The sequence below is a fragment of the Acipenser ruthenus genome, chromosome 55 (genome assembly GCF_902713425.1).
Source record: "Acipenser ruthenus chromosome 55, fAciRut3.2 maternal haplotype, whole genome shotgun sequence".
Taxonomy (NCBI): domain Eukaryota; kingdom Metazoa; phylum Chordata; class Actinopteri; order Acipenseriformes; family Acipenseridae; genus Acipenser; species Acipenser ruthenus.
The window spans coordinates 2706549-2728104 of NC_081243.1; the positions used below are offsets into that span (position 1 = coordinate 2706549).

Consider the following 21556-nt stretch of genomic DNA (forward strand, 5'->3'; position numbering starts at 1 on the left):
TTCTGGGCTTGCATCTTCACTACCAGGTCAGCGAGGAATGTTGTCATTTCTGGGCTTGCATCTTCACTACCAGGTCAGCGAGGAATGTTGTCATTTCTGGGCTTGCATCTTCACTACCAGGTCAGCGAGGAATGTTGTCATTTTGTGCGTTCAAAGTTGCTGATGGCAAAGTTCCTGGTTTTTTCTGAATGCTTTGTAGATAAGTGGCGTCTTGATTTTGCAGGTTTCAGAGTTTTGTTTGACAAAACCTCTTGACAAATAATTCACTGGGGCTTGGGTCATTCTCGGATCCAGTAAATGTAAATACCAGTGCTGATCCCCGCAACCGTTACCTCGTGTAGCAAATGAATCTATCCTTTTTTAAAGCAACTTCTTATTCGCCAGCTTCACTCAATGTACATGAAAAAAACACTGGCATATGAAGACGAGGTGGATGGGAAGCAATTTAAAAAATAAAAAATGATTGGAGAGTGTACAGGATGCTACTTACCACTTCTGGTGGGCTGTGTAAATTAAATGTGACTGGTGGCACACAGTCGATAGGATTTATAGCATTTTGGTTAAATATGACAGCGTCAAGAAACAGACTGTACACATTATTTACAGAGTAGTGTTAATAGAATTTAATTTTGGCATATAGTATGATATATTAAACCTGGCTGAATAAACCCGTTTAATAACATGGAGCTGAAATCGATCATTCAACTACGGTACAATTCATAAGTCAAGCTACAAATAAAGCCTTTTTTTGTTTCACATTAACTTCTATTACCATATGCAGCTAAACTCTCCAAAAACTTATGGAAATAATAGGGCTATTCCTATATCCCTGGCAACACTGTAGCACATATTTTATATTGTTGAAAAAGAAAAGTACTAAAACTGTGGTTATAGTGTTTTTTAAAGTTGTATTGTAGTCATTCCAACCGAGTTTGGAATATCCAATGCAGTGCGCTATTTTTATGCAGAGTGAAAAGGCTGGGAGAGCCAGATTACGTTTTTTTCCCCCTGAACAGTGACCACAAGCAGTGGAATGAGCACAGATTACAAAGACGTGCATTTACGTGAGGCTAGATGTAGATTTTTTTTTTTTTTTTTAATAATGCTGGCTAAAAAAAAAAGATGTCAATAATTTGGGAGAGACAAATGTGCTTCATAATGTGTAAGTTATTTAGTTAGTATTTGTTTCACATTAGAAAGCTGTTTCAGTTAATGGCAGTTTTGAAAGCTTTTTAAAGCTTTGTGTTGCGTTGCTCAGTAGTATCACAACGTGTGATTGTGTAGAAATCGGTTTAAGCAAGAACTACATAACCACATTTTGGGAGTTGTTTGAGGACACAGGTTGGGAACCACTGGTCTAGGTGTATAAATGAATAGATTTTAAAAAGAAGTATTGTAGATTCAGGGACAACTGTTTTATTTAAAAGTCTTTCAATGTTGAAATGAGTTTTAATTCACAGTTGTATATCACTGGGTGATGGATCTCTTAATGGTTCTGTTATGAAGAATGTGTGTGAGGTGACCAAAACCTAGATGTGGTCCAACTAGAGCTGTACATACATTGGGCTGACTTCCCTAATCCACACTTTTGGCAACATAACATTGTATTTGCCTTTTGAATTGCCTGGCGAGATTAGAAATGAGTCCACTATAAGTCCTCAGCAAAGTCTTCTATTTTCATCCATATTCTACAGACAGCTCTCTGGCTCTGTCAGTCTGTGCACCTATCTGTCTATCTGACTTGAGATAGAAACTGAAGCTTTTGTGAAAAGTCACCGGCTCTCGAAATTACTTTGAATCTATGAAACCGCAGAATGCAGCCACCCTATCATTTCCTGTCACAGTGCAGCCAAATATGGAAGCGAATGAAGCAGAGTGAGTATGAGTGGGGCTGACACAGGAAGCTGTCTGTACCTGCGAGGCTTCATGAGAGCCACTCTGTACAAGCAGCAAAACACATCCGAACAATGGCAATTCAAATATAACAAAACTGAAGGGGATTTCCAATGAAAAGGCCATAACCGAAGCTTTCAGACAAAGGATCATACACGTGAACTCAAGCATTTTTAAAAGCTAACAAAATAATTACCTGTTTTTCACTTCCATTCACTACACAGGTCTCAATTTTGCATTTTTGAAAGAAACACCGTTATGTATTAAAACATGATGTCTGGTGTACTTAAAATGAAGCTCTCCGTTTCTAAGCCTTATCCCTGTGTTATTTCTTTATTTATTTCTGGGTCACCTGGCAGTGTCTTCTGTCTGTTACAGGCTGATCACAGGCCAGTCAGTGTAAATTCTGGCCTGTGATTGGTTAAAACCTCCTCATCGGGCAATAGTCTCCATCTGTCATGTGATTGGTTCACATCACTGTCAGTCCCGCCCCTTTTCAAAGGAACGTCCTCCACCTCCATAATCTAAACATAAGAAAGTTTACAAACGAGAAGAGGCCATTCAGCCCATCTTGCTCGTTTGGTTGTTAGTAGCTTATTGATCCCAGAATCTCATCAAGCAGCTTCTTGAAGGATCCCAGGGTGTCAGCTTCAACAACATTACTGGGGAGTTGGTTCCAGACCCTAACAATTCTCTGTGTAAAAAAGTGCCTCCTATTTTCTGTTCTGAATGCCCCTTTATCTAATCTCCATTTGTTAACCCTGGTCCTTGTTTTTAAAAGTCTTTAAAAAAATACATAAAATTACACTGCCTTTTTTTCAGCTTTTTGGTGTAGTAAAATATGAGATGCGAAAGTTCAAATCATTGTGTGAAAGGAAGTGTTTGACAGCGCCTGGATACACAATCATTACACCACAGAAGCACATCAGCTCGGTGTGCAGTACGGCAGTTTTTCTTTTTAATGTGGTGGTGGGAACGCAAAGGGTCTTGTGCAGGGCTAGTTGTTTTGAAATATTTTATATATATTAAACAAAACAAAAAAAAATGTCCCCCTTCATCAGGGCCCCCCTTCGGGGCGTTGGGCCCCCTTCGAGGCGTTGGGCCCCGGGGAAATTTCCCTGTCCTCCCCGCTCTCTCGGTGGGCTTGCTTGTTCTTGTTTGCCCAGAGAAATACAAACATACAGAATTTATTTGGAAAGTTTGGCATTTAACCTGCTATTGGGGTGAGTGTTTTCGCTTTCATTCCATTCCAAAATATCCATGTATTGTAAACATCTGCAAGATATATATTTTTTAAATTTCCTATTTAAAATAATTGTAGTTATATTAAAAATTTCAGTACGTTATTTATTGCTTCCCTCACATTAAGTGGCGCTCCGCAGCCTGTGTGTACAGTATATATTTAAATATTCATTCACCTTACTGACTGACACGTTTGTTATTATTTTTTACTGACTAGTAAAATTGGATGCGCTGCTGCGTTTCCCAAAGTATTAACAACACTTTTCAAGCCATTTGGTGTGCATTCTGGGAGCTGTAGTTCAAACCGGAGAGCGTGTCTGCGTGATTGCATTGTTTACAGGCACCCCAGAACTACATATCCCAGAGTGGCCTAACGTGCAGGGGCAGGATTCCTTGCTAAAAGGATTTAACAAATGCTAGGCGGTTATCTGTTTATTATTAATAACTCAGGAACCGTTTCATATTTTTTGACCAAACCTTCGAAAGGCCCTGCCTCAGCACAGATCACGTGTGCCTTACTCGGCGGGTGCAGAAATTCAGTACCGTGTAGCCTGTACATGAGAGCGAAAAACACACACACACACACACACAAAAATAGATATAGGGGAAAAAGAGGGAACTTTTACTACAAAAAAGGGTATCCAGATCTCAGAAACCGCACAAGGTGGCGCCATGAAACTGTCCACGCTTTCACAACATTGCAGGTCAATGAAACATGCAAATCTGTGGGCAATTCTGACAAACCCTGCCAAAGTTATTAAAGTGCAAAGTTAGAGGTTTAACACTGAGCACCCAACTCAACCCTAAATATAGTGGTGCTAAATATATATGTCTTAGTGCTGTCACTCGATTCAAATGTTTGATTGGTTAATTTATGGGCATTAGTTGATTAACCGGATTCATCCGTGCACATTTTTAATAAAGGTAACGCCCTTATAGCGGCTGTCCTGCATGTAATACTAAAAAATCAATAGAATCTAAAAAAATAAAAATAAGCCCAATGGGAATTTGGTCTTTTTAAAAGCCGTTTTATTCTTTTTTTTATTTTAGTAAAAGATAAATTCTCAAATTGAACGCTGTAGGGATTCAAGGAAATGCATGCACATGGATTAGGGAGTGGTTAACATGTAGAAAACAGAAAGTACTGATTAGAGGAGAAACCTCAAAATGGAGCGAGGTAACCAGTGGTGTACCACAGGGATCAGTATTAGGTCCTCTGCTATTCCTAATCTACATTAATGACTTCGATTCTGGTATAGCAAGCAAACTTGTTAAATTTGCAGATGACACAAAAATAGGAGGAGTGGCAAACACTGTTGCAGCAGCAAAGGTCATTCAAAATGATCTAGACAGCATTCAGAACTGGGCAGACACATGGCAAATGACATTTAATAGAGAAAAGTGTAAGGTACTGCACGCATACAATAAAAATGTGCATTAAATATATCATATGGGAGATACTGAAACTGAAGAAGGGTACTATGAAAAAGACCTAGGAGTTTATATTGACTCAGAAATGTCTTCATCTAGACAATGTGGGGAAGCTATAAAAATGGCCAACAAGATGCTCGGATATATTGTGAGAAGTGTTGAACTTAAATCAAGGGAAGTAATGTTAAAACTTTACAATGCATTAGTAAGACCTCACCTAGAATATTGTGTTCAGTTCTGGTCACCTCACTACAAAAAGTATATTGCTGCTCTAGAAAGAGTGCAAAGAACAGTGACCAGAATTATTTCAGATTTAAAAGGCATGTCGTATGCAGACAGGCTTAAAGAATTGAATCTAGTAAGTCTTGAACAAAGAAGACTACGCGGCGATCTGATTCAAACATTCAGAATTCTAAAAGGTATTGTCGACCCAAGGGACTTTTTCAACCTGAAAAAAGAAACAAGGACCAGGGGTCACAAATGGAGATTAAAGGGCAGCAGTGTGGAGTAGTGGTAGGGCTCTGGACTCTTGACTGGAGGGTCGTGGGTTCAATCCCAGGTGGGGGACACTGCTGCTGTACCCTTGAGCAAGGTACTTTACCTAGATTGCTCCAGTAAAAACACACCTGTATACATGGGTAATTGTATGTAAAAATAATGTGATATCTTGTAACAATTTTAAGTCGCCCTGGATAAGGGCATCTGCTAAGAAATAAATAATATATATATACTGTATATATATATACTGTATATATATATATATATATATATATAATAACTAGGGCTGTTTTTATTCACAGTAACAAATGGCTTATTTCATGGCATTTCACTGTTTAAAAATAGCAAGATATTTCACAATTAAACATAATATTTATTGAAGCAGAAAAAAAACAGTGGTCACATTCAAACTTGAAAATCTTCCCATTCTTGTACTGGACAGAGTGATCTTTAGGAGAAACATTTCTGATCTTTGATGCAGCTGGTGTCTTTGAAGACATTTTCAAAAAATCATTCAGCTCTATGCAGTGTTCAATCATTTACCTGAAGCAAACTAAACAGTCTTCCAGGTTCTGAATGCAGTGCAACAGGCAGTGCGTCAATAAGGCAAACGTCTGCTGTGTGATAAAAAAAAGATGTATATTTACACTATTCTTTCAGAAATGGAAATTCACAGGGAACTACATATTACACGGCAATGAGTACATTTCTTGGAAATCGTGAAATGTGCTAACCGTAAAATAAGTAATAAGCTCTTGTTCCATGTAGTAATAAATCTTTGTTTCACGACATGAATCATTAGATTAATTTATTTGCTGTTAGATTAATTTTAGTGGTTTTAAACCACTGAAATTAATCCCTCCCTCCCTCTCTCCCTCTCTCCCTCTGTGTGTCTATACCCAAAGCATAAAACAAGAAGCAACACTGAGAGATGCAGAGATTGAGAGAGAGGGGGGAGCATCAATGCCAGTGTGATCAGGTGTAACTGTGGGGTATTAGAGAGAGAGAGGGGAGCATCAATGCCAGTGTGCAGATCAGGTGTAACTGTGGGGTATTAGAGAGGGGGGAGCATCAATGCCAGTGTGATCAGGTGTAACTGTGAGGTATTAGAGAGAGAGGGGAGCATCAATGCCAGTGTGATCAGGTGTAACTGTGGGGTATTAGAGAGAGAGGGGAGCATCAATGCCAGTGTGATCAGGTGTAACTGTGGGGTATTAGAGATAGAAAGGAGCATCAATGCCAGTGTGATCAGGTGTAACTGTGGGGTAGAGAGAGAAGGGAGCATCAATGCCAGTGTGATCAGGTGTAACTGTGGGGTATTAGAGAGAGAAGGGAGCATCAATGCCAGTGTGATCAGGTGTAACTGTGGGGTATTAGAGAGAGAGGGGAGCATTGATGCCAGTGTGATCAGGTGTAACTGTGGGGTATTAGAGAGAGGGGAGCATCAATGCCAGTGTGATCAGGTGTAACTGTGGGGTATTAGAGAGAGAGGGGAGCATCAATGCCAGTGTGATCAGGTGTAACTGTGGGGTATTAGAGAGAGGGGAGCATCTATGCCAGTGTGATCAGGTGTAACTGTGGGGTATTCGAGATAGAAAGGGGAGCATCAATGCCAGTGTGATCAGGTGTAACTGTGGGGTATTAGAGAGAGGGGAGCATCAATGCCAGTGTGATCAGGTGTAACTGTGGGGTATTAGAGAGAGAAGGGAGCATCAATGCCAGTGTGATCAGGTGTAACTGTGGGGTATTAGAGAGAGAGGGGAGAGCATCAATGCCAGTGTGATCAGGTGTAACTGTGGGTTATTCGAGATAGAAAGGGGAGCATCAATGCCAGTGTGATCAGGTGTAACTGTGGGGTATTAGAGAGAGAGGGGAGCATCAATGCCAGTGTGATCAGGTGTAACTGTGGGGTATTAGAGAGAGAGGGGAGAGCATCAATGCCAGTGTGATCAGGTGTAACTGTGGGTTATTCGAGATAGAAAGGGGAGCATCAATGCCAGTGTGATCAGGTGTAACTGTGGGGTATTAGAGAGAGAGGGGAGCATCAATGCCAATGTGATCAGGTGTAACTGTGTGGTATTAGAGATAGAAAGGGGAGCATCAATGCCAGTGTGATCAGGTGTAACTCTGGGGTATTAGAGAGAGAGAGGGGAGCATCAATGCCAGTGTGATCAGGTGTAACTGTGGGGTATTAGAGATAGAAAGGAGAGCATCAATGCCAGTGTGCAGATCAGGTGTAACTGTGGGGTATTAGAGAGAGAAGGGAGCATCTATGCCAGTGTGATCAGGTGTAATTGTGGGGTATTAGAGAGAAAGGGGAAAGCATCAATGCCAGTGTGATCAGGTGTAACTGTGGGGTATTAGAGAGAGGGGAGCATCAATGCCAGTGTGATCAGGTGTAACTGTGGGGTATTAGAGAGAGAGAGGGGAGCATCAATGCCAGTGTGATCAGGTGTAACTGTGGGGTATTAGAGAGAGGGGAGCATCTATGCCAGTGTGATCAGGTGTAACTGTGGGGTATTAGAGATAGAAAGGGGAGCATCAATGCCAGTGTGATCAGGTGTAACTGTGGGGTATTAGAGAGAAAGGGGAAAGCATCAATGCCAGTGTGATCAGGTGTAACTGTGGGGTATTAGAGAGAGGGGAGCATCAATGCCAGTGTGATCAGGTGTAACTGTGGGGTATTAGAGAGAAAGGGGAAAGCATCAATGCCAGTGTGATCAGGTGTAACTGTGGGGTATTAGAGAGAAAGGGGAAAGCATCAATGCCAGTGTGTAGAGATCAGGTTCTATTGAAGGCTCTTTTCATCTCAGCAGGTGGATGAAGCCATTGCCGATTCTGGAACAGGAAAAGATGCAGAGGTGAGTCTGTCTGTCTGTCCTACATGAGCCATTGGCCCATCTAAGCCTGTCCTGTTCCTAGCAGCTGATTGATTTCAAAACGTTGTCAAGTTGGGTCTTAAAGGATCCCAGTGATTCTGCCCCAACAAGATGACTAGATAACTAATTCCATACCTTCACCACTCTCTGTATAAAGAAGTGTCTCCTTCCTTTGCACAAGCACAATTCTTTGACAAAGAGAAAATTCAAGTTTTACAGAGCTTTATGAAGTTTGAACTGTACCCTCATCCCATAAGAGAAAGGGTGCTCCCTTCAGTCCAAGGCAAGCTTGAGGCATGGAGACTGAACTGAACTCTCTTAATTAATGCTTTCTGTTTTGTTTTGATGCAGGAACCCAGCAACAAGAGGGTTAAACCGGTTTCCAAGGGAACGGGCCTGGCTAGTCTCATGGGCCCTGTCAAATCGACCTCGCTGAAGCGGATTGGACAGTCTATTTCAGTAACCATTCACACTACTACCGACATCTTATAACATTCCAGAGCCCCTCTACATACTCCACCCTGTAACGTTCCAGAACCCCCTTTATTTTTGCTATATCCCATGTTGTCCGTATCGCAGCAATGTATTTTTCAACATAATCCCCATTGGTTTTATTCACATATCATAGTTAAATCAAATAGGGAATTCCTTTTTTCAGCATTTACTCTGGAACATCAGGAGAAAGATCATTTTTCTTCTAAACTTCACAGAGTATCTAGTTCATTCTCCCTCCTGTAAAATTACTTTTGCCCAGAATAAATTTCGATTTTTCTTTTCAATATTCAGAAATGTTTTTAAATAGAATTCAGACACATATTTTAAAATATGTGTAATATATATTTTAAATAAATGGAGATTGAAATATATTAAAATATGTTCCATAATATATTCCAAAACAGTATTTAAGTATACATTGCAATATATTTCAATGAAATTCCAAAATATATGTTACATACTGAAAATTAGGACATTTTCAAAGGATGCTGAAATATATGGGAATATATACAGAAATACATTGCACGAAATAACATTATTTTGAAAAAGGAATATGATACATTACATATATTTTTAGTGCTTTGAAATACTGCAGTATATATTTCATAGGAAAGGGAAAGATGACAAATACAGCCATTGTTAGCTGCTTGATTTCTCTCTTCTTTCTCTCTTAGAGGTCAATAAGTTTCAAGACAGAGGCTCGTCCGTTCCCTGCAGCCCCACTGCGTCCGAGAGTGAAGAACACGCCCTCAAAGCGCAGAAACAGCCTTCTGTGGAGCGACACGGTCGAAAGCATCAGCGAAGAGCTCTCCGCCAAGGAGATCAAACGACAGGAGGTACGAACAGCAAGGATTACAGCGTTCGAAGAAACACATGACCTGGGCTGCCCCACCTTGTCCGTATCACAGCATTATATTTTTAAACACGTTGCCGACTCTTTGAAATGTGTAATCACGAGTCATGGGTATAAATCAGCTAGGGAACTGTAAACATTTACTCAGGAGCGTTCGCCAGGAGAAGGCATGTCTCTTTTAAGGGTTGTGTTCAGTTCACTCTCTCCTGCAGCCATGCTGGTTCTCTGTTCACACAGCACGTATTTCAGTCAGGAGGGAGCATGATCTGGATACACTGCTAGAAAGAAAAATGTCTTTCTTCTGGTGAAAGTTCCTGAGTAAAAGTTGAAAAAAGTAATTTCCTAGTTGGTTTACCTGTGAGGAATAAAAATATCAAAACAATCAGGATTATGTTGAAAAACATTTTGCCATGCCCTTTATAAAAATACAATAAGATACAACAAAAATAATATATATTTACACTGCCCTACTATTGTGGGGCTGTCATAATAACTGCACATACAGCAATCTCAATCCCAGTGCACTGAAGCAGTGCTCCAGTACACAAGCTTCTTAGTATTTAAACACAGAGCAAAGCAGATTCATTCTTTCAAATTCATTCAGATCCAAAACAGCATTTGCTCCCGTGCAAAGTTTACACCACTTGAAATAAAACAAAGAATTATCATACTAATGCAAAATACAAGCAAACAAGCCATATTTTCCCCAAAAGGAATAAACTGCTAATGCTTAACGACAAGATCTTTTGACTCCCACTCCAGCCAACAGTTGCAAAACCTGCACTTTGTTATTTTGTCACCATCAGCTTACACGCCCTCATGCTCAAATTCGTTGCAGCGTTGTTTAATTGTTATGCGCGGTTTAGGCATTTTAGAAACAAACATCTCTTCCATCACAATTTTAATTCTCAAACGACTCCCTTCAAATTATACATCTGCGCAAGTGCTAGTCAGAGCTTCCGTTTCCCTTCAGACCGTGTCTATGGTAACGGCTATAGTAAAATCTTGACAACTACGATTGCATGAATTTATTTAAAGCATTTTTTGTATAAAATCCCCAATTAAAAAATGTCATTCTATGTTTGCTTTTTTTTTTTTATTTTTCATTTTATTTTGTTTAATATTTATTTTGTGCTGTTTCGTATTTGCGAAAAACAACTATAAGCTATAAGCAGAATCATGGGAAACAGCACCCCCAATAGGCCACATTAAAGCACATCAAGCAGGAGCCACAGCTGTCTATAGCAGTCTCGATATTCTGAACCAGCAGCCATTCGGCCCATCTAACTCATTCTAGTCCTAATAACAGATCGATCCAGGTGATTGTGCCTCAACTACATAACTAGGTAACCAATACCATACCTTTGCCACTCTCTGTGTAAAGAAGTGTCTCCTACACTGTCCTTTCTATCAACTTTTTCATACTGATGTCTCTAATTTTAAATGTAGCTCCGTGGCGAGTGATGCATGTTACTGGCATACTGGTTTAATACAGGAGTCCCCCCACTTTCACCTTTATTTGTGTCAAATAGGGTTTCATGGCTTTCTTTAAGGTAATTCTCTCTCCCTCTCCCTCATTCTTTCAGGTAATATTTGAACTCACTCAGGGGGAGCAGCAGCTGGTCGATGATCTCAGTTTAGCCAAGAAGGTTTGCTTGTTTTATTGATGTTAACTTGTGTAACCAACAAAATAATTCCATACACTTTCCATCCATTCACTTTAAAGGTCTCAGAAAAAAAATTCTATTAGTTTTATAACCTGGTACTAGACCAGCTTGTAAAGGCACAGCTGTGTGGTGTGCAGGGGGGAGTCACACAGTCAGGGGAGCGCAGGGCGAGTCACACAGTCAGGGGAGTGCAGGGGTCCCAGAGGTCTCCCTTGGTAAAGACATTCTCGGGCTTGAGAAATAAAAAAAAAAAAATACATACACACACATATATTCTGAAAATATGATAGTAAACGTACTTGGAGTGTGTGCATATCCTTAACAGAAATGCAAAGCTGTCCACAGTTTTTAGTATACTATGTTTTTTTTAGTTAAGTCCAATTTTGTTTCTCTCTCTATCAGGCCTATTATGAACCAATGCTGAAACTGGACATCATGACAGAGAATGAATTGATGCAGATATTTGGGACGCTGGACTCTCTGATCCCAATACACGAAGGTGGGGGTGTTTTGATGTACCAGCAACGAGATACCTTGACATGCCTTACATGAATCAAAATAAAACTGGTAGCTGGGGGGCTCCTGAGTAGCGCATCCGGTAACCCTATAGCCTGGAGGTCACCGGTTCGAGTCCAGGCTATTCCACTGCCGACCATGGACGAGAGTTCCCAAGTGGAGGGCATAGGTCATCCAGGGTGTCCTCGGCTCACCGCGCACCAGCAACCTCTGTAGTCTGGCCGGGCGCCTGCGGGCTTGCCTGTAAGCTGCCCTAGAGCTGCGTTGTCCTCCGACTCTGTAGCTCTGGGTTGGCTGCATGGCGGGCCTGCAGTGTGAAAAGAAGCGGTCGGCTGACGGCACACGCTTCGGAGGACAGCATGTGTTCATCTTCGCCGCTCCCAAGTCAGTGCAGGCGTGGTAGCGGTGAGCTGAGCCTAAAATACAATTGGATATTTTAAATTGAGAGAAAAATGGGGTAAAAATCAATTGCCGACTACTAAATTAAAAAAAAAAAAAAAAAAAAGAGGCTGAAATATGTGGTATATACAGTCGATGGAACAGCCCTGTGAATCTATTGTATACCACATTATTATTAAGAAAAATCCAGTTTTAATTGTTTTCTATTCATGACCAACCTTTATTTAGTCATTGTCAATGTCATTGAGGGAAAGGCTGATGAAGAGAATCCTGTTAAGTGGCTGAGGTAAGCAGCTGATTGGATTGTTCTGAGTTGCAGTTGAATTCTAAGAGGTGATGAAAAGTTAATAACACTGACATCAGTATAAGACACACACTTGTCTCTCGACTACAGAATCATGGCAAAACTGCAAACATGCTGTGCAAATTTACTGTAATAAACTTTTCTAAGGGTAATGATAACTAATATAAAAACACTTGTCTAAGCGTAATGTTAACTAATATAAAGAAACTTTTCTGAACCAGCCTTCAGTACATGTCTGTGGCAGGCAGCTAAAACTGACGAGCAGCTCCTGAACACTCATCTGGTTTTAATCTACAGAATATATATAGTAAATGTAATAAGAACCACAAGAATTAAGGCACAGTGAAAAGAAGTTAAGTTATTAGAAGCTTGTTCAAGCCGTGGTTTCCTCTTCTTGCAGACTTGTGGAACAGGCTACAGACCCTGCGGGGTTCCGAAGGCACAGTCCATGAAGTTGGGCCGACACTGATGGAATGGGTGAGCTTTGAATAAATCCCACTGTAACCCCAGTCTGTTCCTCTGAAGAATGCTGTACCAGAACCATTAGCAGAACCACAATACAACACACTTGAGTTCAAGCAAATATTGTGTCCTGATTTCTGTGCTAGGCTGGGGTTAGTCACTTTCTTTTAAGATTTCTTAAATCTCATCCTCCCTAATTGTTTTATATTCTTGGCTAAATAGATTCCCTCAGTCTTCATAGCTCATTCTTTTAAAGTAGCACACCTGATAAAAGTGGCATGTGACTTGATCGCAGGTCAAGTCATATGATCAGGCAGTCCCTGCTCCTCCAACGCAATATGGCTTGGTCAAACAGACCTGTTGTTCCGATCCATACAGTCATACATATATATATTGGGGCCCCTCAGAATCGGAGGACCTGGGCTGCAGCCCCTAAAGCCCTTGCGTTAAGCCAGCCCTGGGTGTTGTGGTAATAAGGATTGTGGCCGTTGTGACCCCACTGTGTGTAAATGCTTACCCCACGATGCTGGCTGTAACCCCCCCTCTCTGCACAGTTCCCCTGCCTGGACTCCTACATCACGTACTGCTGTAACCTGGTGGCAGCCAAGGCCCTGCTGGATCACAAGAAGCAGGAGCGCCGGGTTGACGAGTTCCTCCGGCTCTGCCAGGAGTCTTCCTTCAGCCGCAAGCTGGACCTGTGGAACTTTCTGGACTTGCCTCGCAGTCGGCTCGTCAAGTATCCCCTGCTGCTGAAAGAGATCCTCCGACACACCAGCAGTGAGCACCCGGACCTGCCCCATCTGGAGGAGGCTGTGAGTACTGCATCCTCGATACACTTGACTACACTGTACTACAGTGACACACTGACACCTAGAGGAGGCTGTGAGGACTGCACCACACTGACACCTGGAGGAGGCACTGTACCACACTGACACACTGACACCTAGAAGATGCTGTGAGTACTGCACCCTCAATAGGTTTAAAAGGCATGTCGTATGCAGACAGGCTAAAAGAACTGAATCTATTCAGTCTTGAACAAAGAAGACTACGCGGCGATCTGATTCAAACATTCAAAATCCTAAAAGGCATAGACAATGTCAACCCGGGGGACTTCTTTGACTTGAAAAAAGAAAAAAGGACCAGGGGTCATAAATGGAGATTAGATAAAGGGGCATTCAGAACAGAAAATAGGAGGCACTTTTTTACACAGAGAATTATGAGGGTCTGGAACCAACTCCCCAGTAATGTTGTTGAAGCTGACACCCTGGGATCCTTCAAGAAGCTGCTTGATGAGATTCTGGGATCAATAAGCTACTAACAACCAAACGAGCAAGATGGGCTGAATGGCCTCCTCTCGTTTGTAAACTTTCTTATGTTCTTAATACACTACACTGTACCAGTTCCTTGGAAACATGTAATTATTGAATTAATCTCCAGCTGTGTCACGCTGTGAGGTTGTGATATTCCTGGCTTGTTTATGTGTCTCAGATGGAGCTGATTCAGAGGATCGTTGGGCAGGTAAACAGTAAGACCGGGGAGGCTGAGAGCCAGTACTATCAGAGCAGTCTCTGCTTCCAGGACGACAATCAGAGGCTCCCTGAAATCCAGCGCTCCCGCCTGCTGCACTGCCACGGGGAGCTGAAAAACAGCAAGGGACAGGTAGGCTGTAAATCCTTCTGCTCTTTTGCTCTTCTGCTCTTCCTACCACCTCAGAGCAGAAATACACAACTTCAGTATTACCGGAAGTGCTGTTTGAAATGCTTTTACATTCCCTACTGCTGGGGTTTGCGTTCATTCTGAGTGGTTGAATATTGAGTTGCTATCATTGCTCTCTGACAGAGATCCAGAATAAATATTATCATCAACAAGCACTGTACCCTTTATACCAAGGGTCGCCAACCCTGGTCCTGGAGAGCCCCTATCCAGCAGGTTTTATAGGTGTCTTTACATCATCAGTGGCTAAAGATCTGGAACACTTGTTAATCTTGACTAATTAAGACAATAATTGGTTCAGTTAAGTAACTGATAGATTCACGGGGCGGAGCTATGCCACCTGATAGTGTTAATTGACAGAGTTAGTAAACATATACACATGGAGAGAGTGGCTCCACCTCTTCAAGGGCCAACATTTACTTGATCGATAGACACGATAAACAGGAGGGGGGCCACCGTCTTTGAGATGACCTGACATACGAGAGGGGCACTGTCTCTGAGGTTACCCGACATACGAAGAGGCTTGCGAACCAGAAAGAAAACATGAATTAGTATTGATAACACAAAAGAGGTTCCGGCTTTTCCTGACCCAACATATACAGTAGGGGGGTTCCGTCGCTGAGGAGACCCGACAAACAGGAGGGGGGCCATCATCTTTGAGGTGACCCGACATACCAAGAGGGGCACCATCTCTGAGGTTACCCGACATACAAAGAGGCTCGCGAACCGGAAAGAAAACATAAAGTTAGTATTTGTTAAAACATATAATGCGTGGTGTTCCACCTCTTCAAAGCCCAAACATAATAGAAGGGGGCTTCCGTCTGAGGAGACCCGACAAACAGGAGAGGGGCCACTTACTTTGAGGAGACCCGACAAACACGAGGGATGCCACAGCTTGGGGACCATCACATAGAAGCATCAGGCCTGAAAGAAGAATCCCAAAAGAAACATACATGCAGATGGAAGGGTTTGGCCAGGGGTCCCCTCTGACTCATGGAGAACCCTCCTCTATGAGGTAAATGAAGCGGAGCTTAACAAAGGGTTGGAGAAAGTGGAATCACTAACCCCCCAGAGGAGACCGATGCAAAGGCGGTTGAGATGCTAGAGGAGGAGGAGGGAGGAGGAGGAAACGAAAAAAAACAAGACAGCTAGGTAGAGGTGACTAATGTTTAAATAAGGTGGATTTAATTGATGACAGCAGATGATAGGTTGTTGGTGCCTAGCTCCGCCCCCTGAACCCCACATATAGGTTAACATTTAGTTGAAACGAAAACCAGAAGCCCCAGTAGCTCTCCAAGATCAGGGTTGGAGACCCCTGCTCTATACACTACACTGTACCACATTGACACCTAGAGGAGGCTGTGAGTACTGCACCCTCTATACACTACACTGTACCACATTGACACCTAGAGGAGCCTGTGAGTACTGCACACTCTATACAGTACACTGTACCACATTGACACCTAGAGGAGCCTGTGAGTACTGCACACTCTATACACTACACTGTACCACATTGACACCTAGAGGAGCCTGTGAGTACTGCACACTCTATACACTACACTGTACCACATTGACACCTAGAGGAGCCTGTGAGTACTGCACACTCTATACACTACACTGTACCACATTGACACCTAGAGGAGCCTGTGAGTACTGCACACTCTATACACTACACTGTACCACATTGACACCTAGAGGAGCCTGTGAGTACTGCACACTCTATACAGTACACTGTACCACATTGACACCTAGAGGAGCCTGTGAGTACTGCACACTCTATACAGTACACTGTACCACATTGACACCTAGAGGAGCCTGTGAGTACTGCACACTCTATACACTACACTGTACCACATTGACACCTAGAGGAGCCTGTGAGTACTGCACACTCTATACACTACACTGTACCACATTGACACCTAGAGGAGCCTGTGAGTACTGCACACTCTATACAGTACACTGTACCACATTGACACCTAGAGGAGCCTGTGAGTACTGCACACTCTATACAGTACACTACTACCAGTGATGCGCAAACTTTTTAAATGCCACCTCCCTGTTTTAGCATACATTCTGTTCCGCCCCGCCCCCCCGACACACATATTAAAACTTAACTTTATATTTTAACAGGGTTTTTTCCCCCCGATTTCATGTAAATCAAGTTTTTTCCTTAACCACAAAAAGTCCAGGTTTAGCTAAATACATAAGTGTATCACAAATTCAACATTTAAAATCAGTCTATAAACCTTTTTTTCTACTCTTAGCGAGTGAACATTTAGCCAACATTTCTAACAAATAAATCTGTGAAAAAATACATGTAACTTAAATCTTTTTTTTTTTTTAAACTTGTCGATTTCAACATTTACCTTAACAGATAAATCTGAAAAAAAACATTATCATTCAGCAATTAAAAAAACGACAACTGTAGCTAGTCATGAAAAGAAAAGACAAAAATAAATAAAACACAAAGAAATAGAGTCTGGGTGCACCACACACTAAACAAAGGAAACCGTTCTGGGAATATCACCAGCTTGTTAAAGAGTTCATGTGATTATTATTATTGGCCAACATTATTAAAACCGAGAAGATCACTTTACCGCTGGGATGGCTGCTTGCTGATAGAGCTTCTGTCACCACTATATTTCATTTATAATTGAACAACTTACATTTTTAATATTATTTTTTGATTATTTTTATATAAAAATGGTCTGCTTACCATTTTTATATGGTTACTTCACGCAAGGGATCCATTGCTTCCCCTCAATCCACACTGGAGGGAAAGCATATGAAGAAGTCACTGGGCCCCGAAGATTGGGACACTCGCTTGGGTGAGGTTGCACGCACTTTCCGTAGATCAGTTCAGGAAGCTGATCTTCGACAACAGAAAGACGAGATCAATCAATGCTATGCAGGATGAAATGGCAGTCCTTGAGGACAGAAATCATCGCTGTAACGCCAGACTGATGGGCTTCCTGAAGGGGCTGAACTTCTGAAGGCGATGACCCCATCCACTTTCTTCAGCAGAAAATTCTGCATTGGTATCCGACCCTGAAGTACTCTGATGACCACCCTTTTCTGGAATTAAATAGAGCGCATCATGTATACGCAGGTGGCCCTCGGGATTCCAATGAATCACACACCATGATATTTCAATGCCTTCATTACACTGATTGACAACGACTCTTCCAGGCTGCTTGAAGAGCCACTCCGGTCATCGTACAGGGACAAAAGCTCTCTTGGAGTTACTCTGCTGTCACTGTCACGAAAAGGAGGGCCTTTGGTGAAGTGAGAGCAAAGCTTCGCTCCCAGGGAGTGGACAACTTCTTGGTGTATCCAGCTGTTTTGAAGATTAATCATGGAGGGTAGCACCTTCACTACTCCTGAAGAGGTCGATTTGTTTCTTTACTCAATGTTTTCAGGATACAACAAGGGCTATTGATCCCTCTGCGCACAGGTCCCTGTGCTTCACATCCCTTAGCCCAGATGGAACGTCGGTATCGATGGACTAACTTTGCTTTGGATTACTATTTTTTGTACCTTCACGGTATGGAAGTGGAAACATTTTGTTCCTTTTATGATTGACAGTGACCTATCAGGTTTGTTCAGTTCCACTTGCTGTTCTTGATATTAATCTAGTCATTATGTATTTTATTAATTTCTGTGATGCTGATATTATAGTTGCTGTACTCTAATTAGTTACCTAAATATTGAATATAGGGGCTACTAGGTTATATGCATGCTGTGCATGGTTCAATTTGCGATTAATTTTTCCTGTTCACGAGGTGGTTTAGCTCACAGCAAGTCCCCTCAGGGTAATCTGGTTCATGTTGACAATTGTCTGATTGGTTGGGGGGGTGGGGTGGGGGGGGGGTGTAGGGATGTTGGGGAGGTGGAAGTATCTCTTCAAAGTTTAATTTACTATGTTTTTGACAGTTGTTGTATATGGGGGGCTAGGGAGGTGGAAATAGGGAAGGGGAGGCTGAGATTTTAGGACTTGGGTAGACAGGGAGAGGAATCTGCGAGCGAGAGGGAGTACAGATGTTATTTGTGGCTTGAGCTTTCTGATATGTAGTATGCTCTCTTCTTTATCACCATAAATGTTTGTAACCGTGCTCCCATCTCTGTTTATTTTGGTGCATTGGAGACGTTGTTGTAAGTGACTGCAGCTGATGCATAGCTCACACACCCTAGTCTCTGTAAGTCGCCTTGGATAAAGGTGTCTGCTAAATAAATAAATAATAATTATTGTGCTGCTGTCCTATAGGAAATTGCTGTATGACGAGTGCCGAGTCGGATCTTTCTCCATGTCATGTCTTCTTGCTTTCTCACTGCTACATCTTTTACTCGTTCATTCTCCCTGATCTTTATCTCTATTCATGACCATGGGTAGTGTTGTCAATAATTCCTGAAATTTGCGAGGGGCTAATCACCCTGTAAAGAGAGCACAGTGCTTAACACTATGTAACATAATTTTTGTTCCTGGGTAGTAAGTGTTATTTCCTAATTGTTTATGCCTCAAAAGTATAGAAAATGGCTATTATTCCCCACAAACTTTGCTTTTGTGACCAGGACAGTGATATTTTGAAATTTACCTATTTCCAATGAGAAAACAGGCAAATTTGTGTCTTTTCGTTCACATAAAGTCAGAAAAAAACAACATATGAATCCAAATTAACATGTATTTATACTAAAGTAATACAAAAATGACTACAAAAGATTTAGAAGTGAGTAGTTTTTCGAGATTTACGATTATACTGTAAATCACTTTCACGAATCAGCCCCCAAATGTAGTCTCCCATCATGTTCTCGTTATACTGTCCTTGGTAGCAGCGTTCAAAGTCCAGTATATCCTGGTGGAAGAGCTCACCTTGCTCCTCCGAGTACGCTCCCATGTTCTCCTTGAATTTATCAAGATGAGCCTCAAGGATATGGACTTTGAGGGACATCCTACAGCCCATTGTGCCGTAGTTCTTCACCAGAGTCTCAACCAGCTCCACATAGTTTTCGGCCTTGTGATTGCCCAGGAAGCCCCGAACCACTGCGACAAAGCTGTTCCAAGCTGCTTTCTCCTTACTAGTGAGCTTCTTGGGGAATTCATTGCACTCCAGGATCTTCTTTATCTGTGGTCCGACGAAGACACCAGCTTTGACCTTTGCCTCAGACAGCTTAGGGAAGAAGTCTTGCAGGTACTTGAAGGCTGCCGACTCCTTATCTAGAGCTCTGACAAATTGTTTCATAAGGCCCAATTTGATGTGCAGTGGTGGCATCAGCACCTTCCGGGGGTCCACCAGTGGCTCCCACTTGACGTTGTTCCTCCCCACAGAGAACTCAGTCTGATGTGGCCAGTCCCGCCTGTGGTATTGCTCCTTGGTGTCCCTGCTGTCCCAAAGGGAAAGATGGCAGGGAAACTTGGTAAAACCACCTTGGAGACCCATCAGGAATGCCACCATTTTGAAGTCTCCTATGACCTCCCAGCCGTACTCCTCATACTTCAAGGCGTCCAGCAAGGTCTTGATGCTGTTGTAATCCTCTTTGAGGTGCAGCGAGTGAGCCAGGGGAAGAGACGGGTACTTGTTACCATTATGGAGCAGCACGGCTTTGAGGCTCCTGGATGAGCTGTCAATGAAGAGGCGCCACTCATTCTGGTTACAGGCGATTCCGATTGCCTCGAACAGACTGGTCACATTAAAATTTAAATAACTGTTCAATTAAGGTATATTCTTTCTTTGATATTTTAGTTTTAATTGTCATGACATTATGTTGTATTTCTGTATTGTTGTGATATATTGTTTTATCTGCATTGTCTCCCCCAAAAGGAAAAATAATAAAAAATAATTGTTCACAAAAAAAACATTATTAAAATAAAGAAGCACCCTTTTACAGAAATACAAAACAAGTGTGTGGTGCTTCCCATCACTTTAACTAAAATTAAGATGAAATAAAGAGAGATAGACATACCATCAATTCCAGTTGTTCTGCTATTTCCTGCCATGTGGGGCCCTTCTTTTTTATTGTCTTTATAACCACTGGCATTATAAACGACATTATATTTTTCGACTTTATTAATTACGTTCTTATTGATGTCCATTTTTTCATTTCTGTGGTTATCTCTGCGTGAGTGAGACAGTGACAGTCACTATGACCTTATTTCTGATTGATCCATTGCGATGCAAACAGCGCATAGCGCGAATACAAATAAAACAAATGTATTTCTAGATTTGCTCGCTTTGCTTGCGGTGTGCATTACTTCATTTAAATCAATAGTTTTAATTATTTTTGTATTCACGTCCGGTGTGTGTATTCCTAACATGCGAGCCCATGCCCATTGACGCGTTTGATTTGACATTGTATGCTGCAGAGCTGTGCTTACACTCCGACTTTTATGAATGTGTTTGAATGTATTTAGCTAAATCTGGATATTTTTTGGTTATATCTTGAAAAAATTAGCGATTTAAGTTAAATTCGGGAAAAAAAACCACCTTTTTTTACACTTGTCGCCCCATACGTGGAAGCTGCCATTTCGGCTCTGTTCACTGCAGTTTCACTGACACTCGCCACTTCAAACTTAATTTCTCCGGTTCTACAAGTCCTAAAGTGATCGTCAACGGCTCATTTCAAAGGTAAGAACTTGGACTAATTAGCTGTCATTTATGTAGTTATTAAAAATGTTATATCCTTTAAAAAATGTTTTTTGTTTTACAGAACTGCCCCTTTAGTCATAGTCGTGCCCCCTCACTGACTCTCTTTGCCCCCCCCTCCCACTGCACTACACTGAACCACAGTGACACACTGCCTATAATAGACTGCACCACACTGACACCTATAGGAGGCTGTGAGTACTGCATCCTCGATACACAACACTGTACCACACTGACACCTAAAGGAGGCTGTGAGTACTGCATCCTCGATAGACTACACTGTACCACACTGGCACCTGAAGGAGTGTCTCTCAGTCTTGACCCTGTTCCCAGGCTCCTCTCTCTGTGCTTGCTCCTCAGAAACTGCATGTGTTCCTGTTTGAGCTGGTGCTGGTGCTCACCCGGCCAGTCAGCCACAGCGAGGTGCTGCAGTTCCAGGTCTACAGACAGCCCATTCCCATCGCAGACCTGCTGCTGGAGGAGCTGCCTGACGGGGAGGTGGGGATGGGGGGCTCCTTCAGGGGAGCTTTCACCTCCACCAATGACAGAGGTAGAGACTCACCCAA

At 42.1% G+C, this 21556-nt stretch overlaps 1 protein-coding gene across 2 annotated transcripts in view; it reads left to right on the forward strand.

Moving 5' to 3' along the window:
• LOC117401675 (rho guanine nucleotide exchange factor 3-like) overlaps positions 1–21556 on the forward strand; it is a 43310-nt gene that overhangs the window by 17502 nt on the left and 4252 nt on the right. For both annotated transcript variants that reach the window (XM_059017170.1, XM_059017171.1), the window contains 9 exons: positions 7878–7925; positions 8295–8402; positions 9113–9274; positions 10878–10940; positions 11361–11457; positions 12578–12654; positions 13194–13451; positions 14128–14298; positions 21351–21540. In XM_059017170.1, coding sequence (XP_058873153.1) covers positions 7878–7925; positions 8295–8402; positions 9113–9274; positions 10878–10940; positions 11361–11457; positions 12578–12654; positions 13194–13451; positions 14128–14298; positions 21351–21540 — 1174 coding nt within the window. The remainder of the gene's footprint in view (positions 1–7877; positions 7926–8294; positions 8403–9112; positions 9275–10877; positions 10941–11360; positions 11458–12577; positions 12655–13193; positions 13452–14127; positions 14299–21350; positions 21541–21556) is intronic.